This window comes from Dipodomys merriami, unplaced genomic scaffold, assembly GCF_024711535.1.
Source record: "Dipodomys merriami isolate MVZ:Mamm:240054 unplaced genomic scaffold, mDipMer1.0.p SCAF_19, whole genome shotgun sequence".
NCBI classification, from domain to species: domain Eukaryota; kingdom Metazoa; phylum Chordata; class Mammalia; order Rodentia; family Heteromyidae; genus Dipodomys; species Dipodomys merriami.
Genome location: NW_027203270.1, coordinates 20,527,927 through 20,555,403, shown reverse-complemented (window position 1 = coordinate 20,555,403; position 27,477 = coordinate 20,527,927). Strand labels below are relative to the sequence as shown.

Genomic DNA, 27,477 nt, shown 5'->3' with positions numbered 1-27,477 from the left:
CCGGACTCCTGCTCTCTCTTGGCACAGTACAAAGGCAAGGAAGAATTTAGGCCAATCCATTAAATGAAGCTTTTCCTACAATCAGGAAGCTTCTGAAACTGTCTACTTGTCTGACTCACTAAGGTCCGAGCTGCACGATCTCAGGCTACCTCTCTGGGCCTCAGTTTCTGCATCCATCATACAAGAGTAGTAATGAAAGCTTTCTCACTAGGGTAAGAAGTCAGTGTGAAAAACTGAGCACTTGATACATCTCTCCATCCTGTTTATGAAAAATGCTTTAAAAAAGAATTACTAGAATAGGTGAAGAAAAATTATTATTTTTCTGTCTAGGGGTCCTATTTCAGTGAAACAATTATATTTTTACTGGGAAAAGGTCCATACAACAAACAGAGCTAACAATAATCTTAGTGATTATCTTTGGATGTCTATTAAATGCCAGACGCTGCACTGGCTACTTTGCATGCATTGTGTTATATGTCATGGGAGCTCTAGGCCCTTCATCTTCCATTTTGTGGATGAGGAAGGTGAGGCACAGAGGGGTTGAGCTACTTCTCCAAAGCCACAGAGCTAGGAAGCATAGCAGCTAGGATTTCAGAGGTCAATATCTTGGCCTCTCTCTTCTGAATACAGAATTGTCTGAGATTTGGTCTCTGTATTGTGGACAGGTCTTTTTTTTTGGGGGGGTCTGGTCGTGGGGTCTGAACTCTGGGCCTGGGCGCTGTCCCTCAGCAATTCAGCTCAAGGCTAGCGCTCTACCACTTGAGCCACAGGGCCATTTCCGGCTTTTTTCTTTCGCTTATGTGGTGCTGAGGAATTGAACCCAAGGGCCTCAGGAATGCAAGGCAAGCGTTCTGCCACTGAACCACCTTCCCTGCCCCTGTGGACAGGTCTTGTAGGAAGAGATTATGTTGTGCAGAGGTGAGGGGTCAGAGGCAGGCTTTTTTTTTTTTTGCCAGTAGTGAGGCTTAAATTCAGGGCCTGGCCACTGTCTCCTAGATTTTTTTTTTCACTAAGGCTAGCACTCTACCATTTGAGCCAAAGCTCTATTTCTAGTCTTTTGGTGACTAATTGGAAATGGGAAACTCATGGACTTTCCTTGCCCAGGCTGGCTGTGACTCTCAATCCTCACATCTCAGCCTTCTGAGTAGCTAGATGATATACATAAACCACCAGTGCTCAGCCAACGGAGGGATTTTGACAATCAAGCTCACTTTCCCTCTTGCCTAAAGCTCGGGATTCTATTAGTGTGTCCCTTCTTTGGAGCACCCTGCCTCACTGGCTATGACATAATGCAGTGTTCCCACACCTGTTGGAGGTTCACATAAGGTAGCTCAGTAGACTGCAAGTCTCCAGATGACTGGGAGAACTAAAAAGGGATACAAGTATGATTTCTCCACTTCCTCCTCACCCCAGGACACTGTTCCTGCCATTTCCTTTTCTAGGCCTGAGCTTTGCCTTTCCATATGCCTGCCTGTGTAAGCATACTGACAGACACATCAGGGGATGTGTGCTTATGAATGCATGCTGTACATCATGGGACAGAGTATCAAACACAATGGTACTACAGGCAGTGTGTGTGTGTGTATTGGCACTGGGTCTTGAACTCAGGGCTTCCTGCTCTCATTTGGCTCTCTCCCTCAAGACTGGTGGTCTACTACTTACTCCACACCTCCATTTCTGACTTTCTGATGGTTAACTGGAGGTAAGAGTCTCAAATTTGTCTGTCTGCACTAGCTTTAAACTGTGATCCTCAGATCTCATATATATATATATGTGCATATATATATATATGTATGTATATGTATGTGTGTATATATATCAGTGAAAAATCCTGCAAAACTTCCCCACTAAGGCTTTCCTCTGGCAGCAAATTCAGGAAACTCAACTTTTAACCACCTCCCTCTAGCCCCAGCCACATTTAGTAGCAGATGATTTTATTACAGGAAGTTCTCAGAATGTTCACTGTAACCTGGCCAGGCAGAAAAGTGAAATCCTCATTTGTAGTCATTTGAGCTTCGATACGATTGCCTTATCAGCGTCCTGGCCACTGACTGGGTTGCTCAGACTCCAGGCACCTGTGCTACTTGGAGCCAGAGGCCTAGGGTGCTCACCTGTCAAGGCTGCTTCCCTCTGCCCCCATCAGGTGGGCTACTACAACAATCACAGGAACAGTCTCCACAGTGTGTGTGTGTGTGGGGGGGGGGGAGGAGGTATTTAACAAGGAGTTTCAGGCCCCTGGCCTCATTCTACTGAATGGCAGGATGAGGCAGAGGAGGGCATACCCCAACATTATGCAGGATTCCTCAGTGCAAGGAAGATTCCAAATCCTTCAGATTCAGTGGCATCTATACTGTTGAGTATTTCTATTACCACCTCCTCCCTTATTAAACTGGTGACAAAGGCAGGAGAAGGTTCCTTTTGTCCTAAAGTCAGTGTAGGCTTCAGCCATCTTCCTTCTTATTCTCCTCCATTTCTATCCATGGTGAAAGAAGAGCAGGCGAAAGCCATTAGAGCATGCCCATTCCACTTTAAGATACCAGGGGCTGGCACTGTGCGCATAGGTCACAAAGCCCAGATTTCTCTCAGGTCATCCAGAGTCCAGATCTCCTGGAAAGCAGCCCTGTACAAACGACCCTCTTGCCACCTTGGCCAGGGAAGCAAGCAAGGTACTTCTGGCTCCAGGGGAAGAGGGTCCCTCAGGAGGTACTGGCTTTCAGAGCAGCTGGGAACAATTTCCTAAGGAGAGGTGGAGTCCCTGAAATACAACTGCAGCTGGGGGGACTATTTCTCCATTTTAAATATCCTGGGTCTCCCCCCCACACCACCATCACCACTCCCCTAACACAGCTAGGTGTTTTCTATAGAGTCCACCCACCTACTTCTCTTAATGGGGAGGGCAAAATAAGACCTGGGGTTGGCTTTAGGCCTCATCAAAAATTTTAATATAGCTTTTTCTCCACCCCAGTTGAATTTTATTTGTTCACTAGCCTGACACATTAATTTTAGTTTTTCCTTCCTGGACTCAATTCACCCATATAGATAGATAGATAGATAGATAGATAGATAGATAGATAGATAGATAGATAGATAGATAGATAGATAGATAGATAGATAGGCAGAGAGACAGACAGACAAGAGACTCACACAAGAGACTCAAATTCCCGATGATTTAATTGATCAGCCAATAGTCTGGCTGCCTGGAAGAATCTACATCCTCCATTGTCCAAGTAGAAATAGAAACCTTTCCCTTGTCCTCCTCCAGGAGTCCTACCCTCTACAAGGGTCTTAAAGCAAGCAAGCAAGCAAGCAAGCAAGCAAGCAAGCGCGCGCACACACACACACACACACACACACACACAAAGGCACAGATGGGAAGTGGCTGGAAGCCCAACGGCTTTTTTTTTTATTCAAAAATTCGTTTCAGATGCAAAATCAGGTGGGCAAGTCTTCCGCCACCACTGCTGCTTCTTCAACCGTCCTCCCACTACCCGCCCCCGCCAACACACACAAAATTCCCCTGCGAGCCAGCACAGCCCCGGAGTCCCCAACTCTGTAAAACAAGACCTGTTAAGAACCCTCCTGCTCTCCACTCCACCGTGAAGCGCACCCGGGACCCAGCTGGTCTTGGCAGTCCCATCTCGCCACTGCCGCGAGCCCCAGGATGTCCCAGTCCGGGTTGCTCGGAGGCACGTCGGGGGTGGGGTGGGGGCCTCGCGCGCAGTGCCCCGAGTGGCCGGCGGCCACCCGCCCCTGTGGCGGGGCCGGCGAGGGCGGCGGGGCGCGGCGCTCAGTACAGCCCCAGGATGGCGGCTCCCACGTCCTTGGAGGGCCGACGCTCCTGCACCAGAAAGTTGATCATGCTTTCGGACTTGATGAGCAGATTGCAGCCCAAGAAGAAAACGCCGAAGACCACGGTGAGCGACAGCACACAGAGCACGGCGATCTGCGCCACGCGCGACACCCACAAGCTGCGCTCGTCGGGCGCCAGCCCCGCGGGGACCCCGTCGCTGGCGGCCAGCGGCGCGCCCCCGGGACAGCAGTCCAGCCACGTGCCCAGGCCGTGGCTGCGGTTCCCCAGCGCGGCCCCCGCGCCGCTGCCCGCGCCGCCCACCTCTTCCAAGCCGCTGTGGTTGAGGAAGGTCGCGTTCATCGCCGCTCGGCGCCCGGGGTCTCGGCGCGCGGTCCGGGGGGCGCACGCGGGGAGGCTCGCGGCGTTCGCGCGCTCGCGGGGACGCTTCGGGCCCTCGGATCGCTCGTGCGCGGGGAGGAGAGGGAGGCGGGAGGCTGCCCACGCGCGGGCACTCTCTTGGATCGTCTAGCTCTGGGCACCTGGACGAGAAGCGCTGGCCTTGGAGGAGCGAGCAACAGGCGGCGGCGCGAGAGCGGGAGCGCCAGGCGAGAGCGGGGCGCGCCTAGCCGTCGCCCACGGAGCTCCGAGCTTGCCGGACTGCCCCGCCCCTTGGCAACGGCCCCGCCCCGCCCCGCCGAGCCCGGTGGCGACGGGGAGGGGTGTGGGGGAGAAGGAGGGAGGGCGGGAATCCCGCCGGGATTGCAGCCTTTGCCGAGAACCCACGGGTGGAAAGGGGCTGGAAGGGGTCGGGAAATCCCGACAGCTCCGCCTCCCTCTAGCCAAGCGACTGTCTGTTCTGGGCATGAAAATCTTCCCAAGGTGTCCATTCCAGTATTTGGTGCTCTTAGAGGTTAAGTTCTTCGGGAAATCTGATCTAAACCTCTTCTCTCTTTACTTAAGGTTGGGTGAGCTTTAGGTTGCTGCTGTGTCCTGTGATGTTGCCCCTGCGCTGAGCCCGGAGGGGGGCGCATGGGGAGCTGGCCGCGTTTCTGCTCAATGACAAGTGTTCTCTGCCCCATCACCACATCCCATCCCTGCCCCTCCACCCCACCCTTATTTAATTTTTAAAAATGTTTTGTTATTATGGGTGATGTACAGAGGGGTTAACATTTAATTGGGGGGGGGGACGGGGGTTGGTCGTGGGGCTTGAACTCTGGGCCTGGGCGCTGTCCCTCAGCTCTTCAGCTCAAGACTAATGCTCCTCCACTTGAACCACAGCGCCACTTCCAGTTTTCTGGTGGTTAATTGGAGATAAGAGTTTCATGGACTTTCCTGCCTGGGCTGGCTTTGAACTGCAGTCCTCAGATCTCCCCCTGAGTAGCTAGGATTACAGACATGAGCCACCGGCACCCAGCTCTTATTTAATTTTTTTTGGGAAGGGGAACTCTGGGCCTGGGCGCTGTCCCTCAGCTCTTCAGCTCAAGGCTAGCGCTCTACCACTTGAGCCACAGCACCACTTCCAGCTGTTTTCTTTTTGCTTATGTGGTGCTGAGGAATCGAACCCAGGGCCTCATGCATGCAAGGCAAGCACTCTACCACTGAGCCACCTTCCCAGCCCCTCTTATTTAATTTTTAATGAAACAAACTTACAGAAAAATTTGGTAAACGAGTTTAAAAGCCATGGGGTTGCAAATTTTTTTTTTAAAAAAACTAAAATTTCATAATTCTACCATCTAGCAAGGATCAATGTTATCATCTAGGTACACATTCTTCCCAGTCTTTTCTATTTATGCAGGCCCATGTTCATGCCTATGGTAATGTGCATGCTAGTTTTTTAAAAAAAATTATTATCTTTAAGTAGCTGTATAAAAGAGTTGCCATTTAACAAAGCAGTTTGATCTTAATAGTTGGTCTTCTGCTTTTGACACATTTGATTTCTTTAGCAAAGTGTTCAGTTCTGGATTTTCCCCATTTTCTGACTTTGATGGACCCTGGACTTGGAGTCCATACCCTTGACTGAATCAAGCTGAAAATGGATGTATGTGCAAAGAAAGGAAGTAGTTGTTGGGCACTGGTGGCTCATCCCTACAATCCTAGCTACTCAGAAGGCTGAGATAATGAGAATCACAGTTCAAAGCCAACCTGGGCAGGAAAGCTTGTGAAACTCTTACCTGCAGTTAACCAGCAAAAAGCCAGAAGTGGAGGTTTGGCTCTATTGGTAGAGTACCAACCTTGAGGGGAAAAGGCCAAAAAGATGGCACCCAGGTCCTGAGTTCAAGCCCTAGTACTAGGGTATGCATGCATGCATGCCCGCGTGCCCGCGCGCGCACACACACACACATGCACACGGTTGACATATTCTTCCAGTTTTGTTTTACTTTGTAATTAGGGACAAAATGAAAGAAGCTAACTGATCAAGTCCTGGCTATTTGGGGCTGGTGGCTTTAGGAGCAGCTATTTGGCTTCCTGGGCTGTTGTAGCAGGTTTTTGGTCAGAGCTCTATTTGTACACATACTGTGGCCACTTCTGTGTATAGATATCCTGTAAGTCAGGAGTAGGGATCCTGCATGGCCTGAACACAGCCAGCTGTTCCTGCCCAGTGCTCCCTCTTTCTTTTTCTCCCTTCTGTCCTTTCCAGGGCCACTGGTCCCAGTCTATTTCGTTGCTATGGGTGTGCATTAACTCTTCAGTCTTGTGTTAACCATGGAAGGCAAAGGTCCTTGATTGCTGCTTTACAAATCCCACACATTGAGCAAATTCCTTCTCTTATTCTTTCTCACAGTTTCTAAGAGCCAGGAATCTGGAAGCGACTTAGTTGGTTGTTGGTTCTGGTTCTGAATTCCTCATGAAGCTGTGGTCAAGATGTTAGCCAGGCCACAGCCTTCCTCAAAGCTGGACTGAGGGTAGCAGGTGGACCCCCAATACCACCCTTTCAGTAAGAGGATGTCAGTAAGAGGCCTCCACATTTTGCTAGTTCTTGGCTGGGAGATCTTAGTCTCCTGCCATTGGCTACTGGTTTCTCTGTGGGGCTGCTTCAGTGACTTCATGTCACAGAAGCTGCCTTGTCTCAGAATCATTCTTTTGTTGTTAGTCCTGGGGCTTGAATTCAGGCCTGGATGCTGTGTCTTGGCTTTCTCACTCAAGGCTGGTGCTCTATCACTTGAGCCACAGCTCTATTCTGGCATTATTTTATTTTTTGGTGGTGGTGGTTAGAGATAAAAGTCTTATGGACTTTTCTGTACTGGCTAGCTTCAAACTGCAATCTTCAGATCTGTTTCCTGAGTAGCTAGTATTATAGGTGTGAGCCGCTGAGACCCAGCTCTCAGAACCCTCTTGAAAAATATGCCAGAAGGTGAACCACTGGAAGGTGAACAGAATGAGGTGTTCACTCTCATTGTTGTTTATCCAGTAAGCCTTGTGGAAGGTCACTAACTCCTATTGACAGATGAGAAAATGGAGACTCAGAAAGGAGAAAAATCTTGCTTGAGGCCATATAGCTGGAAATGGGTACTGCTAGGGTTTAAACCCTTTTAGTTATCTTACAAATGAGCCCAAACATGTGCCAACGTTTGCTAGGCATGAGCGGGGATGTGTGAGAAATATTTGGCTGTCAGGGAAACACTGGAAGTCCAAGGCCTAAGGAGGAGTTGGGTGCCAATCAGATTGTCTCCCCTTCTCTGGAAAAGCAGGGGCCTTTGGGCCTAGCTGCCACCCACATAGGACTATTTTTGCCCTCTCCCTCAGTGACAGCCTCATCTCCCAGCTCTGGAAGGGCCATGTGGGCAGTCTGGCTTCCCAGGAGAGGATCTAATGTCCTGCTGTCCCTGCAGCTGGTTCTGAATGAACTGGACCCTAGGGCATGGCTGGCCGGTGAGGGTCAGTATGAAGTACCCTTCCCCACACCCAGAGATTGAGAAGACCTCCCTAATTAATGCTATTGACTGGTTAGGTCTGTGGGAACTGAAATGTCTGCTTTGGAGGCTATTGTTAAACATTCATATCTTAAACAAGGTTAATAAAGTACTCCCCACCATGCCCAAGCCATTGTAAGGAAGAAGTATAAATGATTTCATTTGCATATTTAACTATACCCCCCTTCTGCTTAGAAAAATGCAAATAGATATCTGACAAGACAATGTACTTCCAGAATGCCTGCCTTGAGAGCCCTTGAACAGAATTAATTTGGGGAAGTCATTTTCAAACAGCATCCCCTTGGATCTGTTTATGCTATTCTTTTTTTCCTCTCTCTCTCTCTCTCCCTCCCTCCTTCTCTCTCTCTCTCTCTCTTTCTTTCTTTTTCTTCCTTCTTTCCTTTCTCTCTCCCTTTCTTTTTACATTCTTTCTTTCTCTCTTTCTTTCTCTTTCTCTCTCCCTCCCTCCCTTCCTTCCTTTCTCTCTTACTTTCTTTTTCTTTTTCTCTCTCCCTCCCTCCCTCCCTCTTTTCCTCCCTCCCTTCTTCCTCTCTTCCTTTCTTCCTTCCTCCCCCCTCTCTTTCTTCCTCCCTCCCTCCCTCCCTCTCTCTTTCTTTCTTTTCTTTCTTTCTTTCTTTCCTTCCTTCCTTCCTTCCTTCCTTCCTTCCTTCCTTCCTTTCTTTCTTTCTTTCTTTCTTTCTTTCTTTCTTTCTTTCTTTCTTTCTTTCTTTCTTTCTTTCTTTCTTTCTTTCTTTCGGCAAACTCTTCCTGGAGCAGGCAAAGGTTGCTTTCTACTTAGTTCCTTTCCAAACAGATTCACATTTCACTTTGGCAGAGGGATGCTACTGACATTTTACTACATCTGGTACAAAATTCAAATAAAGCCAGGCATAGGTGGCTCACACCTGTAATACTAGCTACTCAGGAGGCTGAGATCTGAAGATCGAGGTTGAAAGCCAGTCCTGGCATGAAACTCCATGAGAATCTTCTCTCCAATAAACCACTCAGGAAACCAGAAGTGGCGCTGTGGCTCAAGTGATGGAGCACTCACCTTGAGCTGAAGAGCTGAGGGACAGTGTCCAGGCCCAGAGTTCAAGCCCCAAGACCGACAAAAAAATAAAAATAAAATGCAAATAAACACAGCTTGTCCTGTGAGTGAGCCCCTGCCTTGCTTAACAGAAGTGAGTGGGTGAAAGCAGAGAGAGGGAGACCCACTGGTGTTCAGGTCACAGTGGTTTTACGCAAAGCAGTGAGCAGTGGCTTTGAGGTCTCTGCAGCTGTGGAAAGGGGCAGTGCAGGTGTCAGTGCCACCCAATGGGGAGAAGAGGCTTCATGGCCCCCCACCTCCTGCCATTTTCTGCCTTTGGTCCTACCTGTCTATCTGTCTGTATATCTATCTGTCTGTTAGCCTGCCTGCCTGCTCACCTATCCATCTGTCTGTCTGGCAGTACTGGAGTTTGTACTCAGGGCCTGCTGTTGGTGCCCTAACACCTGAGCCATGCCTTTAGCTCTTTTTCCTTTTAGTTATTTTCAGGTCAAGTTTTGAGAGTTTCCCTGAGACAGCCTCATCATACCTCAGTCTTCCTAGCTGTGCCTCCCTCCTTGCTAGAAGGACAGACCATATACTTGGCTGTTGTTAATTCTTTTTTGGGGTGGGGTATGGGAGTGGGGTGGGGAGGTAGAGGAAGTAGGGTGTGGGGGGGTGGCATGGGCTGACCTCAAACCTCTACCCTCCAGATCTCTGCCTCCTGAGTACTTAGGATTACTTAGTCCTTATCTGTCTGGCTATCTATTTAGACAGAGTATCACTATGTATCCAGATTTACCTTAAACTTTCAATCTTCCTGCCTCAGTCTCTCCAGTGCTGGGATTATAAGCATACACTGCCATCTCCAGCTATTTATTCTTTTGTCAGGGTCTTGCTATATAACCCAGGCTGCCAGAGTTTTAACTCCCAGTCCTCCTACCTCAGCCTCCTAATTGCTGGGATTACATACCTGCCTGATTTATGGCAAATATGTGGATTTTAGAGATCTAGGATCTATTTTCTGTAATCTTGGACAACCATCTTCACCAGGCTTTGACTGGCTCATTCACTAATCAAGGAAGCTTGCTCAGACAATCTTCAATAAAACTTTATGTCTGCATTATAAACTGCTTTGCTAAGTGGCAACTCCTTTGTACAACTACCTAATAAGAAAAAGAAAAATAGAACTAGATTCATGGGCCAGATGGACCACTGTCTACCTTCCTCTGTGCTGTACATGGTGTCCTAGGTCTGTGCCTGGTCAGCTCCTGAAATTATGCCTGGGCCTCATTACTGTATAGGTAAGTTGAGTGGAGCTGGCTGTTATCTACATTCTCCACACCAAGCTCTGAGCTATAGTTCTATGAAGCTTACAACAGAAGAGATACTGACCTAAATAGGTTTCTTTGTTACAAGATTTCTCAGGGTCTTTAGTTCATGGGTGTGGCCCATGAATTCTCTATGGAGAAGGAGTCAGAATGCAGTTTCTGACAATGGAATTGTGTGGGTTATTTTTTAAACCAACCCAGATGTATATCATATCCCACTGTGTACCATTCAGCATAGTCCTGGAAATCCACCTGAGCCACCGTAGCCTCGCTCAGCCTCAGTTTCTTGACACTGATGGGAAGGTTAAATAAGGTCATGCCTAGAAACAAGGTTGGCGCAGTGCCTAGCACAGAGTAAGTGTTCAATAAATGCTGGTAGCTATTATTTATAACAAAGTCCTTCCTTTTCAAGCTCTGACATTCTGTGCTTCCAACTGTAGCGTGTAATTAAGCTGCAGAGCATCTGGCTTCCTGAGCAGAAAGAACAAGCCTGGAGGAAGGAACAAGAGTGAAGGATCCTTCTGGGTTGCCCATTTGTGTACCAGCCTCACTGCCTGCCATTACAACAGGGACAACAGGGGAATGTAGCAAGATGTCAGCCCCTAATGATAGGGCGCAACAAGCCTGTGTCTCCCTCCGAGCTGCTCAGAGACTTGGGGAGAATTTGATCCACAGAGAGGTTTGGGTAAAGTCAGGATTGCTTTATGGTTGCTGTGGTTTGGAAGAGGTTGGAATGTTCTCCAAGGGACCATGTGTTATAGGCTTGAAGTAGTGGAAGCTGGTAGAACCTTTGAAGAGGTGTGTGTTCCCAGTGGGGATCCTTGGGGGGCCATAGGTCTACTTGGTGGTCCTGTGTGTGTGTGTGTGTGTGTGTGTGTGTGTGTGTGTGTGTGTGTGTGTGTGTGTGTGTGTGTCCTGGGGCTTGAATTTAGAGCCTGGGCACTGCCCCTAACTTTTTGTGCTCAAGGCTAACATGCTACCAATTGAGCCAGAGCTTCACTTCTGGCTTTTCTGGTAGTTAACTGAACATAAGGGTCTTATGGACTTTCCTGCGTTGGCTGGCTTCAAACCACAAACTGCAGAGCTCAACCTCCTGAGTAGCTAGCTGGATTGCAGGTGTGAGCCACTGGCACCCAGTTGTGGTGGTTCTTTTGACAGGGTGCTTATCTAAGGAGCAAGCCCGGCCCTCCCCTCTACTTCCTGGTTGGAGATATATCTGCTTACTCCTATACATATTCACAGCATGGTGAGATACCACCTATCACTCTTGCCAGAGGCCAAACAATGGGGCTACTCCACTTTGAAACCTGAATCTCCAAAACTGAGCTAAAAAAAAAATCTCCTTACTTGTAAGTTAGCCTGTCTCAGGTTATTTCCTTATAGTGGCAAAGGTTAATATGATGGCCAGGCAGGAGAATGAGTTCTAGATGCAAGGATCCTGGTCTGTGTGATGTGCTGGGGATTAGGGGAGACAGTTCCAGGGAGTGCTGAACTAAAGAAACTAAGGTGGCCAGATGGGTAGGAAAGGCTAGCCCAAGTTCTTGGCTGCAGCAATTTCACTTCCAGAGCAGTGATTATCATGAGGATTGATTTTTATGATCAACTTGTACGGATTAAGAAATGCTTAGGAGATTAGTAAAGCATACCCTTGAGCAAGCCCGTGAGAGTGTTTCCAGAGATGATTAGCATAGGAGGGTTCTCCAATCTAAAGAATGAAGTCATTCCTAGATGTATTCATAATATGATGGCATTAGTGGGCTGTGACGAAAGATAGTGAGGCCTTAGACGGAGGATGTAGGTCACGGGGGCGTGTCTTTGGGGCTACCTCTGGTCTTGGCCCTTTCCTGTTATCGTTCTTTTCTGTTTCCTGTCATCGTTCTTTTCTGTTTCCTGTCAGCCATGATGCAAACTTCTCTCTGTTTCCTGTTCTACCTCACCCCGGGTCCCAAAACAGAGCCAAGTAATGATGAACTGAACCCTCTGAAACTGGGCCAAAATAAACAATTCTTCCCTTTGTTATTTATGTTGGGTATTTTATCACAGTGATGCAAAAATCTAACAAATACTGCTGTCAAATTATGTTCTTTGTGGGACGTTGGAGTTCCTGTAGGAAGTATTTGTTGGGTTTTGAAAAATTATTTGAATGTTACCAGTGTTTGAGCAGATGAAAAAACAATAACAACAAACAAACACAGTCATTACCTATATCCTCTAACTGACATTCTAATCATTATCATTTGCCAGTATAAAATAAAGGGATGAGGATGTGACTCAAGTGGTAAGGCACCTGCCTGGCAAGTATAAGGCCTAGAATTCAAACCACAGTACTTCAAAAAAAATAGTCATAGTAGGGCACCTGACTAAATTTATAAAATATTTATGCTAACAGAATGATTCTCTTTTTGTTTATATGAGTTTTATAACATTTCATTTGAAGAATGACTCTATTTGTAAAAATATAGAGTATAAAACTGTTGTCACAAGAAAATGATTATTTCCTACCAGAAAGTTTAACTTCAATGAAACTCACTACACATTGTTTGTAACAAGAGTTAGAAAATTGTGACTGAGAAGCCATTACCTGTTTTTGTAAATAAAACTGTGTAGATACACAGCTGGACTCATTCATTTATACATTGCTTGTTGTTCCTTTTGTACCACAATGCCATGATTAAATAATTGTGATAGACACCTCAGGACCTGCAGAGGATAAACTAGATGCTAGCTAGTCCTTTACAGAAAAAGTTTGCCATCTCTTGGTTTACAATAACATAAAGATTCCAACCATGGGCTGAGAAGGTAGCTCAGTGGTAGAGTGCCCTGGGTTCGATTCCTCAACACTACATAAGCAGAAAACGCTGGAAGTGGCACTGTGGCTCAAGTGGTAGAATGCTAGCCTTGAGCTGAAAAGCTGAGGGATAGTTCCCAGGCCCAGAGATCAGGCTCCACAACTGACATAATAAAAATGAAAAAATTGAAAAAAAAATCAAACCAGCCCAAATATGAAAGAAGAGAATATTAACCAAATTATGCCAAATTATTAAATTGACTCTGGAGTTTTTTGGGTTTTTTGGGGTTTTTTTGGGGTCGGTCATGGGGCCTGAACTCTGGGCCTGGGTGCTGTCTCTCAGCTCTTCAGCTCAAGGCTAGCACTCTACCACTTGAGCCACAGCACCACTTCCAGCTTTTTTTTTTTTTTCTGCTTATGTGGTGCTGAGGAATTGAACCCAGGGCCTTAAGCATGCAAGGCAAGTGCTCTACCACTGAGCCACCTTCCCAGCCCCTAACTCTGGAGTTTAAAAAGTTATCCTGGGTATTCTTATGCAGAGCCACTGTTGTATATAAATGTCCAGTAAGAAAGAAAGATGGCTGCTATATTTCACTTGTGCTGGTTAATCTTTTTTTTTGTTGTTGTTGTCAGTTATGGGGTCTGAACTTGACCTGGGCGCTGTCCCTGAGCTTCAGCTCAAGGTTAGCACTCTATCACTTGAGCCACAGCACCACTTCCAGCTTTTTCTGCTTATGTGGTGCTTAGGAATTGAACCCAGGGCCTCATACATGCAAGGCAAGTGCTCTACCACTGAGCCACCTTCCCAGCCCCATGCTAGTTAATCTTCATGGTCAACTTGATTGAATTGAGAGATGCCTGGGAGATTATATTTGAACACTGACTACGTGATATTCTTCATTGGCTGAGTTCCCTCTCTTGCCCAGATTTTCATCTTTCCATCTGTGTAATGACTTTTGCAAGGGCCTGCTTGACTATGACCTTTTACCTTATCCTGCAGCCTGGTAGCCTTTACTCAGTGCCCTTAACAAAACACCATGTGTCCACAGAGTTTCAAGTGAGGAGAAGAGGATATGGTGGGTACCAGTGCACAGCCATGGTGATCTTATAATTCCACTCTTCCATCTTGGCTTCTGCAGGACCCAGAACAGGAGAGGACATATCTGGGACATCCCACCAGGAGCATCAAACTGCTCACTTCAGGCAGGCCAGGACAAAGTCAAGGAAAGGAGAGAAATTCCTGGTAGACTTTACCTCTGACTCTGAGACTAAGTCATCTACTCATCAGAATTTTTCACTTTGCTCTGATCTCTGAGGCCTTCTGGGGAATGCCTTGAGTCTGGTCTGGTCACCTGATCAGGGCTCCAATTTGAGCTGCCTTTTGTTATTGTTGGTGGTGGTCATAGGGCTTGTACTCTGGGCCTGGGTACTGACCTTGAGCTCTTCAGCTTAAGGTGAACACTCCACCACTTGAGCCACAGCACCACTTCTGGTTTTTGGTGGTTAATTGGAGATAAGAGTTTCACAGTCTTTCCTGCCCAGGCTGGCTTTGAACTGAGATCCTCAGATCTCAGCCTCCTGAGTAGCTAAGATTTCAGGTGTGAGGGCCTGGCTTGAGCTGCTTTTGACAGACTCCTATGAGCAAATAATGTCACCATCCCTATGGGTCACCTGGCCCTCAATTCTTTGTCACTAGCTTCAGCCCACCTGCCCTTAAAATATTACCACTGTTATTTCAGCCTTTGCACTGAACCTGGTACCTTGTAAATGCTCACCACAAAAGGATGAGGAGTTGAGAAGAGGAACCTTGTTCCTGGACCCTCACAAGGGCTTACCTTTCTCTTCAAATGCTTATAAGCCTTAGCTCCAGAAAGCTGAACTAAAATACACACCATCTGCCACCAACTCCAATCAGTTTAACACATGAACTGAAGAATGGTGAAAGACAATTCTGTTTGAGTACTATAGAACCAGAGATGTGGTGTTGACTCTGGATTCAAATTCTTGTTTTTGCCTCTACCAGATTTATGACTTTGGGTGATTGTTTAACCTCTCTGCAGCCTTGAAGCTGAAGCTATCCTAGCATTTGGTACTGAGCAGCAGACCCACACTGACAGGGCACCCTCAGTTCCTGAAGATGTTGGAGTCCTGCAATTCCTATTTCCTGTACACGAGCCACTTCTGCTCTCTAATGGCTGCTGTGAGAATTGCACAAGAATATTGGAAGAAATGAGACCCCCTTTCTACCACCTCTAAATCACCCTGATAAGAGGGCTCTCAACTATGTCCTGTCCTAACACCTTTCCCCAAAATATATTTTGAGTAATGATAATAATTTTTAAAATATTTAAGTCCCCCTTTTGAGGTGCTGACATATAATAAACTGCATGTATACGCGTGAAATGATCACAATCAAGGTAGTAAATCTCACCATTACCTCCAAGTTTTCCTTGATGATACTTCTCCTAGATTTTCTACTTTTCAATTCCCAGGAAACCACTGATATATTTATTCTCTGTCATGATAGATCAGATCAATTTGAATTTTCTAGTTTTCTACGAATGGAATAAAATAGAATTGAGTTAGCCTTACATTACTATAACTAATCCCCGAGATCATTAATTATAAAGAGAAAAGGGAGTTGAGTTCCTCTTTCTTTTTCTTCTTTCTTTTCTTTCTACTTCCTTTTTCTCTTTCTTTTCTTCCTTCCTTCCTTCCATTTCCTTCTGTCCTTTCTCATTCCTTCCTTTCTCTCTTTATTTCTCTCTTTTTCTTCCTTTCATTCTTTGTCTTGACAAGGTCTTATTATTTAGTCAAGGCTATCCTTGAACTCACAATCCTCTTACTTCATTTTGCTGAGAGGTTCAGTCCATTTTCAGTTGGCATTATTGCTTTTGAGCCTGTGGTGAGGTAGCACATTGCTGCAAGAGGACATGGTAGAGCAAAAATGCTTACCTCTTAGAGAGCAGGAGAGAAAAAAGAAACCAGGGTCCTGCAAGCCCCTTTATGGAGAGGCTCCCAATAACCTAAAGACCTCCCACTAGACTCCACCTTTTGTTTGGGGGGGGGGGCGGTTGTGAGGCCTGAACTCTGGGCCTGGGTGCTATCCCTCAGCTCTTCAGCTCAAGGCTAGCGCTCTACCACTTGAGCCACAGCACCACTTCTGGCTTTTTTTCTTTTTGCTTATGTGGTGCTGAGGAATCAAACCTAGGGCCTCATGCATACAAGGCAAGTGCTCTACCACTGAGCCACTTTCCCAGCCCTAGACTCCACCTTTTAAAGTTTCTACCAGCTCCCAATATTACCAAACTGGGAACCAAGCCTTTAAGACATGGGCCCTCAGGAAACTGATAAGATCCAGACCTTAGCAAGGGGCTTTTGCATATCTTCTCCTATCTCTAGTAAGAAACAAACAAAAAACACAACCTCACAGAAAGGTTTAACAGAGGCCTTGGTAGTCACTGTTTTGGAGCGCAAAGAGGCTATGAGCAGAAAAAAAACTTAGATAAAAAACAAATTAACAGGTTAGACTTTACTTCTCAGCATGAATGCCATAGATTCGAGCACTGTGAAGTACTCTTTTCTAATAGTGCTTAAGCATACAATTTTTTCCTGTTTTTGTATACCTGTTCATGTCCTGAACTCAATTTAGGATGGTATTTCCCTCAGTCTTTGTAAATGGAAGGCTGAGGGAAAGGTTGCAACACTAAGGAAATCATATTACACATATATCCAGCCCTCACATGTGCCATGATGAAGATTCTTTACATTTGCTACTTGGCTACTGAGTGCTAGAATTATGAAGTTTTATTTTAAAGTTAAAGCTAACAAAATTTAATTGTTTCCAAAAATGGAATAAGATGTTTGGATTTATTGAAATCATTTTGATGAAAAATTTGGTATCTATTAATTTTTATTTGTATCTTGCTTTTTATGTTATAGATATGTGTGTGTGACTGAGAATTGAACTCAGGGATTTTTGTTTGCTAGGCAAGTGAGCTACCATTAGAACCATAACTCCAATCCTCATACATATCGTGTGTGTGTGTGTGTGTGTGTGTGTGTGTGTGTGTGTGTGTGTGTGTGTGTGTGTGTGTGTGTGTATGCTGGTACTGGGACTTAAACTTAGGGCTTCACACTTTTTAAAAAATTTGGCCTCAGACTCTTGCAGTTTTTTTCTGCTTATGAATGGCATTCTACAACATGAGCCACATCTTCACTTCTGCGTTTTGCTGGCTAATTAAATATGAATCTTGGAAGTGGTGCTGTGGCTCAAATGGTAGAGTGCTAGCCTTGAGCTGAAGAGCTGAGGGACAGTGCCCAGGCCCAGAGTTCAAGTCCCACGACTGACCAAAAACAAATATGAGTCTTGGGGCTGGGAAGGTGGTTCAGTGTACAGTGTTTGCCTTGCATGCATGAGGCCCTGGGTTTGATTCCTCAGCACCACATAATCAGAAAAAGCCAGAAGTGGTACTGTGGCTCAAGTGGTAGAGTGCTAGCCTTGAGATAAAGAGCTGAGGGACAGCACCCAGGCCCAGAGTTCAGGCCCATGACTAATCCCCCTGCCCCCCTCCCCCCCTCCCCCCCACCCCCGCCCCAAACATATATGAGTCTCTCAGATTTGTCTGCCCGGATAAAGCTGCTTTTTCTTCTCTTCCTCCCTCCCTTCCTCTCTTCTTCCCTTCTTCTTTTTTTTTTTTTTAAACTGTATTTTTTTTTGTCTTTTCTTTTTTGGTACTGGGGATCGAACCCAGGACGTTGCACTTGCTAGGCAAGCGCTTTGCCACTGAGCTACATCCCAGCCCTCCCTTCTTCTTTTTTAACATTTCACTAATACTGAAGTTTATGAGGGAGTATAAGGCTTAAATCAAAGAAGATAGTGCTTATGTGCTTCTAATCAAAACACTAATTATACTTTGTTTCTCTCTGAATTCCTGACTGTTGTTTCCTGTGCTCATTTTTCCTGACCTACCCCGTCTCAACCTCACCTTCCAAAACCATCAGCCATTTCTGCCTGAAACTTGACTAATTTGTGTAGTTTGAACCAGCACATTTCCCGGACAGCAATGACATCACAGAATCTGTGTTCTGGAAGGTTGCAGTGGCTGGGCAGTCCTGCCTTCTTCAGGAGAGTCATTAGCCAGGTTGGACCGGGTTGTGGCTGGTGAGGAAGAGGATTCTGGGTTGCCTGTCCTTGAAGAAGACCCTGGGCCAGCTGGAGTTTAAGGTAAGAGAAAGATGGGACAGAGGAAAGCTTGAGAAGGGGCGTGGCCACCATGTGCTGGAGGGACACACTGTCTATCCCAAGGTGACCCTTGAGGAGCTTCGTGGGCAGAAGCAAAGTGGTCTGCTTCCTGGGTTCTGAGACACCTGTCTCCCAGGAGCCTCCTAAGGCAGAATCAGAATGTGAGGTTGCCAGAGACATCCAGCCACTACACAGCTTTTTGCTATTTTATTTGCCAAATCTCCCAGTTCTAGGGTAGGGGGCCGTGAATGTAGCAAAAGCATGTCCCCAGCTCAGGCTAATGTGGTGTGAGAAGATAGACCGAGAGAACAGGAGGCAAGTGAGCCCACCAGAGGCCACCTTGTCCCCCTAAAGCTGCCTGCCTTCTGAATGGCAGCTGGAGGAACTTAGGCCTTTGCCCATAGCAAAGCACCATATACCTAGCTTAAAGGGGAAAGACACACTGACGTGTGTGTGTGTGTGTGTGTGTGTGTGTGTGTGTGTGTGTGTGTATACAAGTGCTGGGACTTGAACTCAGGCCCCCACACATGCAAGGTATTGTTTCTTTCTAAGGCAAGTCACCCCTTCTAGTGGCATTCAATGGAAACCATTAAAATGGCCCATTTAGCTATCTCAACTTAGCTTTATGATTCTATAGAACCTTGGCTTTCAAGTAGCAATTAGAAGCAGAGAACATTTGCAGGAGGTACCTGTTGCTTTTTCAATGAAAGGGTTATTTGCATATTTAATTTTCACAGCAAAGGTTATCCCCAAAGAGGAATGAGACAACCTGGCATGTACAGACAGTAATGTCTCGGATTCTATTTTCCCAATTTGAACCCCAGAGCCTAGATTACAGCTCACCATTGACTCTGTCTCAATGTCTTCACCATAGCAACAGGGGTGTTGCTCATTAACATCACTTTAGAATTTAGAACTGAACAACTCACTACAGTATCCATCAGGAAGTCAATTATTTTCCCACTGTTAGTTGTGCTTGGGGTTCCTGGTGTTGATTTTCATGGATTCCACAAGTATGGATCCAAACCCAAGGTTTTGTCTGTGGCCTTAGAGGTCATCAGACCATTTGAAGGTGTTTTTGTTTGTCTCATTGATTGGTTTGTCTTGTCTAATTTTTTTTTTGTTGTTGTTGTTTTAAGATTTCTATTCTTTGGGGCTGCACCAAGGACATAAATTGTTTTTTTGTTTTTTTGTGTGTGTTTTTTTTTTTTTTGTCGGTCGTGAGGCTTGAACTCTGGGCCTGGCCGCTGTCCCTTAGCTCTTCAGCTCAAGGCGAGCGCTCTACCACTTGAGCTACAGCGCCACTTCCGGTTTTCTGGTGGTTTATTGGAGTTAGGAGTCTCACGGTCTCTCCTGCCTGGGCTGGCTTTGAACTGCGATCCTCAGATCTCAGCCTCCTGAATAGCTAGAATTACAGGTGTGAGTCACCAGCGCCCGGCTGTTTTTTGTTTTTTTCTGTAGGTCATGGGGCTTGAACTTGGGGTCTAAGTGCTGTCCCTGATATCTTTTTGCTCAAGGTTAATTAATGTTCTACCACTTTGAGCCACAGCACTGCTTCTGGTTTTCTGGTGGTTTATTGGAAAGAAGAGTCTCACAGACTTCCCTGTCTGGACTGGCTTTGAATCATGATCCTCAGATCTAAGCCTTCTGAATAACTAGGGTGACAGGCAGGAGCTACCTGTGCCCAGCTCATAAACTGGTTTTTCTTTGTGTTTTTCTCTAGCATTATCAACTTTATAAAAAGTGTCAACAATTTGTGAGGGACATTTATACCAAATGCTCCCCTCTATCTGTTAAGATTTTCTAATGCTGTCAGTGCATTCCCATACATAATAGTCATAATAATCATAGTATCTCAGGTTCTCCAGGCCAAAGTCTGTGCATTTCCTGTAGGCCTGACAAATCCATCTTAAAATTTAGAAATTTCCACTTTTGCCGTGTATTTTGACACTTGAATTTTTTTGGGGGAGGGGTGTCTGTCAATGGGGCTTGAACTCAGGGCCTGGGCACTGTTCTGAACTCTTTTGCTCAAGTCTAGTGCTCTACCACTTTGAACCACAGCACCACTTCCCATTTTTGAGTGGCTAACTAGAGATAAGAATCTCAAGGGGACTTTTCTGCCCAGCCTGGCTTCAAACTATGATCCTTAGATCTTAGCCCCATGAGTAACTAAGATTATAGGCATGAGCCACCGGAGCCCGCTAACACTTGAACTTAACTAGGCTTCTCTCTTTGGGTACAATGCTGCAGAGTCTTTCCATCATTCTTATGCTGATAATGAATAATTTTGACATTGCATGCAACTGTATTAGGGTTTCAAACTTGTTTCACCCTTGGTGTGGCATCATCAGGGAAGGAGACCTCATTAGGACCCTCATCATGGAGGTTGTGCTTTGTCTTTTCTTTTTCTTTCTTTCTTTTTTTTTTTTTTTTTTTTTTATGTCGGTCGTGGGGCTTGAACTCTGGGTCTGGGCGCTGTCCCTCAGCATTTCAGCTCAAGGCTAGTGCTCTACCACTTGAGACACAGCGCCACTTCCGGCTTCTTTTGCTTATATGGTGCTGAGGAATCAAACCCAGAGCTCATGCATGCAAGGCAAGCACTCTACCAGCCCCTGTCTTTGTCTCATCTATTACAAATGGGTGCTCATCTGCCATATTCAACATATTAGACAAAGCTTGTATATCTTGTCAAAGTACAGGACTGGCTAGAAAAAAAGTGGTGGCAAACAATTCATTCATTTTTGAATATAATCTTTTTAGATAGAGTTTGAGATTTCTTTTTTATTTTTGGTACTGGTATTCGGGGTTTTTGTTTTTGTTTTTGTTTTTGTTTTGTCAGTCATGGGCTTGAACTCTGGGCTTGGGCGCTGTCCCTGTGCTCTTCAGCTCAAGGCCAGAGCTCTACCATTTGAGCTACAGCGCCGCTTCTGGTTTTCTAGTGGTTTATTGGAGATGAGTCTCATGGACTTTCCTGCCCAGGCTGGCTTTGAACTGCGATCCTCAGATCTCAGCCTCCTGAGTAGCTAGGATTACAAGCATGAGCCACTGGCGCCCGGCTATGGTATTAGGGTTTGAACTCAAGGCCTTCTGCTTTTGCTTGGCTTTTTCCCTCAAGACTGGCAATCTACCATTTGGGCCACACCTCCACTCCTGATTCTTTTCTGGTTAATTGAAGAGTTTCACTCATCTCCAGTCTTTTCTTCCCATGCTGGCTTTAAATAATCTTGATCTTCAAATCTCAGCCTCCTGAGTAGGATTACAGGTGTGAGCCACTGACGCCTATGTGAATTTTAAACACTGTCATTTGTTTGTTCATTGCCAGTACTGGAACTTGAACTCAGAGCTTCACACTCAGCTTTTTCACTTACCTGGCACTCTACCACTTGAGCCACCCCTCTACTTCCAGAGTTTTACTGGTCAATTGGAGATGTGAATCTTGTGTTTTTTTCTGAATAAGAAATGAATACAAAGAACTATCAGGAAGCTGAGAGGTGTTTTTGCCAGAGGTCTAGGGGAGGCAAGAGGCAGACAAATGGAGAGAAGGAGGACGAGTGGATACAGTCAAAATATGTAACAAATATATGTGAAAATGGACCAGGAGATGTGTGGGAGATGGGACAGAAGGGGAAGAATGACGAAAAAGGTGACACTGGTTAAGAAATCTATCTATCTATCTATCTATCTATCTATCTATCTATCTATCTATCTATCTATCTATCTATCTATCTATCAATTGACATGTTGACTTGAAACCTCTTAGTACTACTACTTAGAGGTAATTAAATATATATAATAATGATATATGCAAGGAAAGAGACTAGATACAGTGTGGAGACAAGGACATTTCATTTGGCTGCTCTCTCCAGACTCCCCTGACTGTGAGAGAAAACTATCAGGAAGCTTGTAAGACAGGACCCCATATGTCCTGCCTGGCTCCTCCTCCCTTCCCAGGATGAAGACAGCACTGCTCATCTCGTTGGCCAGCTGCCTCCTTGTCCTGAATGGACAGGTCATCGGTCGCTGTGAATTAGCCAAGATATTGCACAAGGAACATTTGGATGGGTTTGAAGGCTACACCTTGAATGAATGTGAGTGCCACTGCCTTGGCCCCTGCAGGCCATTTCTTATCTTCTTTTAGTCATGTCCATCACCCAAATCCTCTCCCATTTATCTTTTCCAAGTCAAGTTCAAATTGTTGCTGCCTCCCATAAACCTTGAGCACTTAACAAACAAAAAACAAATTTAGCATCTGAGGCTGTAAAGTTTATTTCCTTATAATGCTCACATTGAAGTAAATGGGTGTATGGATGGATGGATAGAGAGGTGGATAGAAGGGTGGGTGGAGGGGTGAGTTGGTGGATGGATGGATGTATAGACAACTATATGTATGTATGAATGCATGGACAGATGAATGGATGGATAAAGGGTTAGTTAGTGGGTGGACAAATGGATGGACAATTGTATGTATGCATGCATGGATGGATGATAGGATGGATGGACAGAAGAACATGACAAATTGTGGATACTTCTGGCCTCCCAACTCTATCTTGCCTTTTTAGCCTTGTTTCTCCTTTCTGAGTCTTTGCCTCCCTTTCTCTACCATCTCTCTTTCTCACTCAGCTTGGTCCTTCCTGAACCCTGGCCCTCTTTTCTCCACTCTAAGGGCTCTGCCTGGCTTTTGTGGAAAGCAACTTCAACATATCAAAGGTACAGGAGAATGCAGATGGCAGCTATGACTATGGCATCTTCCAGATCAACAGCCATTACTGGTGCAACGACTACAAGAGCCACTCAGAAAACTTCTGCCATATGGACTGTAAAGGTGTGGCTAGGGTCCTAGGCTGGGGAAAGTGAGATGGGAGACCAGCTTTTACTCACAGGAGATTGCTTCCCACCCAGCCTGGGCATATCCTCTGAGGGACGGATCAAAGAGTCAAGGAATGCCTTGAGTGAGCAGAGGCTTTGCCTAGTGTCCCTATTGTAGATCCAGTTAGACGATTCTGTAGATCCATTCAGAAGGATCCAGTAAGGCTCTGAACAGCCAGGGATAGTAGAGCAGGCCCAGCAACCAACATTGGTTAACAACATAGTATATACTAAGTACTTTATGCACATTGCTCATTTTGCCTAGCTGCTCATGCAGTAGAAACTGTTAATGATCCTGCTTTAAAGATGCACAGACTGAGGCTCAGAGAGATGTGATCCTGACATTTTGTCTAGTGCTTGTAGTACCATGTACTTGGGAGGCTTGAGAAGAGGGATAGCTTGAGCTCAGTAGTTCCAGACCAAAGAGAAAGAAAGAATTAGCACCATAAGTACCTTGTAGCCTCCAAGGCTCAGATAAAATTCACATCTGTGTAATACAAAATTTGCTGATCAAAGTTCAAACTCCTTACCTTGGAGCTGATCTAGGAGACTTGTCAGGGCCTGTAACTCTGTTCCTCACTTCCACATTTCTCCTTCCTGCTCTGGCCATTGTCCCCTACCCTTTAACTTAAGAGTTTCCCTCACTTGGTAGAAATTTATTTTGGTCTGTTTTGGCCTTTCTTCTCCATAGAAACACTACAAAGTTTAGATGAGGGCTGGGATGTAGCTCAGTGGCAAAGCGCTTGCCTAGCAAGTGCATCGTCCTGGGTTCAATCCCCAGTACCAAAAAAAGAAAAGACAAAGTTTAGATGAACCCCTATCTACCCTGGCTAGGAAAAATAGTAGTGAAGGGGTCCAAATCTCAGGCCTCCTACCTCCCTCCCCCAACCTTTCCTACTCATTATATCTAGCAGCCATTATGTGGGTATCTAATTGGACCCCGGAAGGGAAGCACTGCGTAATCTGGAAATGCTCATTAATTGGGTGGCAGGCATGGGTAGGAAGGCCAGTGTTCTAAGCTGTATTTGGGGTCCTTCTCTGTGAATATCTTACAGGGGAACTCTTCCTCCATTTCAGATATTCTGGAACCCAACCTTATCTCAGCCATGCAATGTGCAAAAAAGATTGTGTCTGGATCAAGTGGGATGAAGAACTGGTGAGGAGGACACAGTGGGACAAAGTTAGTGGGGAGATCCCCAAGAAGGAGGACTTGACAGAAAGAAACCACAGGCAGGACTTCTTAGACACTCCAGTTGTAGCTGTCTAGAGAAATGTGGAAGAGTGGATGGGCTTGGAACTCTTGAGTTAGAAGATCTGGTTTTTATTCTTTCTCTGATGTTGGATTAAACAGAAGTGCTTGTATGCAGTAACAGGAAACAACTTGAGCCAGCTGAGGATAATTTAATTTTCAGACTTGGAGGCATTTCAGTCAACCCTGGAAACCAGGCTGTTCAAAAGCTTGCCATGGCAGGTTTCTGGTTCTGTTGGTGCATTCATGTCACCATTCTCTATGCAGGCCATGTTCCTCTACTCCCCAGTCCACAGAGAACAGGTGTCCAGTTTTGTTTTGTTTTGTTTTATTTTGTTTTAATCAAAAAATGCTTAAACAACAATAGAGTCTGGCTAAGCTCAGTCCTGCCCAAGATCCTGAGATAGAGATTCTGATTGGACAAGCTTGGTGCATGTGTTCCCTCTTGGCCCAATGATCTGTAAGCATGGGAGAGGTTAAGCATGACAACATGGGTGCCCCAGGGGACTTTCTCACAGAAATGTGGTACTCCAAGCTGTCAGTTCTTCAACAAAGGATGCTCTTATGGCCACTTGCTGTTTTTGTAAATTCAAACTATATGTGTAAATAACAGAAACGGCTGCCCCTACAAGCAGCTATGAGAAGGGAAGGAGTTATGTCCCTTGCAGACTCAAAATGCTATATAGAAATACTCATTGGTGATTATTAGGACAGATATTTTCCAGAGGGAGAGTCAATGGTTGCACCTGGGATTTTTTTTTCTCGAATATCTCTCAGTCCTGTAGAACAGTACTGTCCACTTTCAGAAGGAAAAGAGGATTTGAAAATATGGATACATGCTAAGGGGAAGAGAGAAGCACCCAAGAATAGGGGGGATTTAAAGGAAGAATGAGAGGGTCCCAATAGATGACAGGCCAGACAGCTAGTGCTGAAGGGAAATCTTGGCATTGCTCTGCAGGGAAAATTCTCCAGGAACTGGGTCAAGTATATAGCCAGGAAGCTATTAGGCTGGGTGCTGGTGGCTCACGCCTGTAGTCCTATCTACTCAGGAGGTTGAGATTTGAGGATCATGGTTCAAAGCTAGTGTAGGCAGACAAATCTTTTGAGACTTAATCCACAAAAGCCAGAAGTGGAGGTGTGGTTCAAGTGATATGATAGCATGTCAGTTTTGAGTGAAAAAAGCAAGAGTACAAGGCTCTGAGTTTAAACCCTGGTAATGATGCACACACATACACACACACACACACACACACACACACGCACGCACACACGCACACACACAAATAAGTTAATTTTTAAAAAAAGCTAATGATAGAAAATAAGAACCATGTTCTTTCCCCTACAGGGTACAATGGATATTGCACTGTTCAGGACGGCCACTCTCCCACTGGATGACAGGATGCAAAGTGCAATGAAATAGGTGCTGCGGCCACTACTGTTGCCCCAGGGAGTCATACTAGAACTCCTGAAGTCTTGGAGAATCTTCACTATTTCCTCTTGGCTCCACTTCGTGATTCTTTCTTCTTCCTTCCCATTCATAAGTAAAACTGACTAGAGTGCAAGAATAAATATTTTAAAGACTTCCTCAGTATGTCAGTCCAATCCCAATTCCCTTGTTCCTATCATCTTCAAGCCAAGAGAACCACAATACACAAGTCTCTGGATTTTTTTTTTTGATTTATTAAAATACTACTTGTGCAGAACATATACTAATTTAGTCATTATTAACTCCATGTAAATTTGAATATCCACTTGAGTAGGAATGTGTTAGGTACTAAACATACTATTGCCTTGCAGGCATTCATAATCAAAGTGGAGAACAGAGACATCCATAAACATTATAATGGTTAATGAGTATATGGTGAAACTTATCATTATTGGTTAGAAAGACTATCAAGAGCTAGTGATTAGCCCAAAGACAACTATTTTGGCAGTAAAAGAGAAAGTTCAGAAATAGGTAAAGAGGATGGAGACTGTGGCTCAATTATTAGAGTCCCTGCCTGGCAAGCATGAGGCCTTAAATTCAACTGCCTATACCGCCAAACATATACCACCACCATCAATTTAAAAGAAACAACCCAAGAAGTTGGTAAAAGATCTGGGGTAGTGGTAGAGTGCTTGCTTAGCATGCCCATGATCTGGGCTGGATATCCAACAATGACACCCAACTCCCCCCAAAAAGGTAGGTAGTCTGGGTGTCTAAGATTGAGGTGGAGAGAGTAATGCTGGGCTGGAGAAATGGTGCTTTATTTCAATCTTTTTTATTATTGTTTTAGGAAGATGAAATAGAATCTAGATAATAAAAATGTTCCATACAGCCATTAGAAAGAATAATAATGTGATTTGAAGGGAAATGGGTTGAGCTAGAACAAATCATGTTAAATGAGGTAAGCCAAGATCAGAGAGAGAAACAGGACATGTTCTCTCTGATATGTGGAAGTTACATCTAAAACTGGGATATGACAAATTACACTGGATTTTAGAGACTCACATACAGGGAGACCAAAAGAAGACAGTCTTAGGAGAGAATCACAAGATGCCTAAGTGCCTCTTTATATAAGTTAATATACATACCAAAACAAACTCCTAAGATATGGAAATAAGACTTTCTAAAATTGATTTTTTTCTTTTTCTGATGATTGTGCATTCTTTATATACAGTGTATTGATATGTATATTTGCAGGTGGATGATGGGAGGGCACAGAACTTGAGGGTGTTGGTAGCTCAGACCTGTAATGCTAGCTACTCAGGAGGCTGAGATCTGAGGATCATGGAAGTCAGCCCTGGCAGGAAAGTCCAGGAGATTCTTCCAATCAGCCACCAGAAAACCGGAAATGGCTCTGAGGTTCAAGTGATAGGGCTCTAGCCTTGAGCTGAAGAGCTCAGGGACAGCACCCAAGCCCAGACTTCAAGCCCACAACCAACAACAACAAAAAAAAGTGCAGCAGTGAAACACACTGGACACTGGAGATGGGAGGGAGAGAATGGGACAGAATGCGGGAACAGATGACACTGTACGAAAGGAAATATACTTATTATCTGACTCATGGAAATGTAACCTTTCTGTATATCACCTCTATAACAACAATAAACAAAAAAGCTCTGTACAGGATCCAGTTGGGCTGGCAGGTGCTGATGTGGAGTAGATCCTGCTTAAGGATAGGACAAGGTAGAAAAAGATGAAGGAATGTCTGACACATGGCTACCATGAAGACTGACCAATTGGGGTTGTTACCTTCGTCTGCCTCTGAGCCTTAACTACATTAGCTACAA

At 45.3% G+C, this 27,477-nt stretch overlaps 2 protein-coding genes across 2 annotated transcripts; one reads left to right on the top strand and one right to left on the bottom strand.

The window, feature by feature from the left end:
• Positions 1–3,167: 3,167 nt before the first annotated feature.
• On the bottom strand, positions 3,168–4,432 carry Rprml (reprimo like). Its single transcript, XM_070026787.1, has one exon. The coding sequence runs from the start codon at positions 4,148–4,150 to the stop codon at positions 3,788–3,790; it is 363 nt and encodes a 120-aa protein (XP_069882888.1). The 5' UTR covers positions 4,151–4,432; the 3' UTR covers positions 3,168–3,787.
• A 13,523-nt stretch (positions 4,433–17,955) lies between these two features.
• On the top strand, positions 17,956–25,860 carry Lyzl6 (lysozyme like 6). The gene is made up of 5 exons (XM_070026786.1): positions 17,956–18,071; positions 22,041–22,177; positions 22,753–22,911; positions 24,033–24,111; positions 25,550–25,860. Exons 2-5 carry the CDS (start codon positions 22,042–22,044, stop codon positions 25,617–25,619), a joined length of 444 nt encoding a protein of 147 aa, XP_069882887.1. The 5' UTR covers positions 17,956–18,071; position 22,041; the 3' UTR covers positions 25,620–25,860.
• Positions 25,861–27,477: the final 1,617 nt, after the last annotated feature.

Excerpts from the sequence above, each read along its gene's own strand:
- Rprml (XM_070026787.1), bottom strand. The coding sequence starts at position 4,150 with ATGAACGCGACCTTCCTCAACCACAGCGGCTTGGAAGAGGTGGGCGGC.
- Lyzl6 (XM_070026786.1), top strand. The coding sequence starts at position 22,042 with ATGAAGACAGCACTGCTCATCTCGTTGGCCAGCTGCCTCCTTGTCCTG. Across the intron at positions 22,912-24,032 it reads CTGCCATATGGACTGTAAAG|ATATTCTGGAACCCAACCTT; the intron begins GTGTGGCTAGGG and ends CCTCCATTTCAG. Across the intron at positions 24,112-25,549 it reads TCAAGTGGGATGAAGAACTG|GGTACAATGGATATTGCACT; the intron begins GTGAGGAGGACA and ends TTTCCCCTACAG.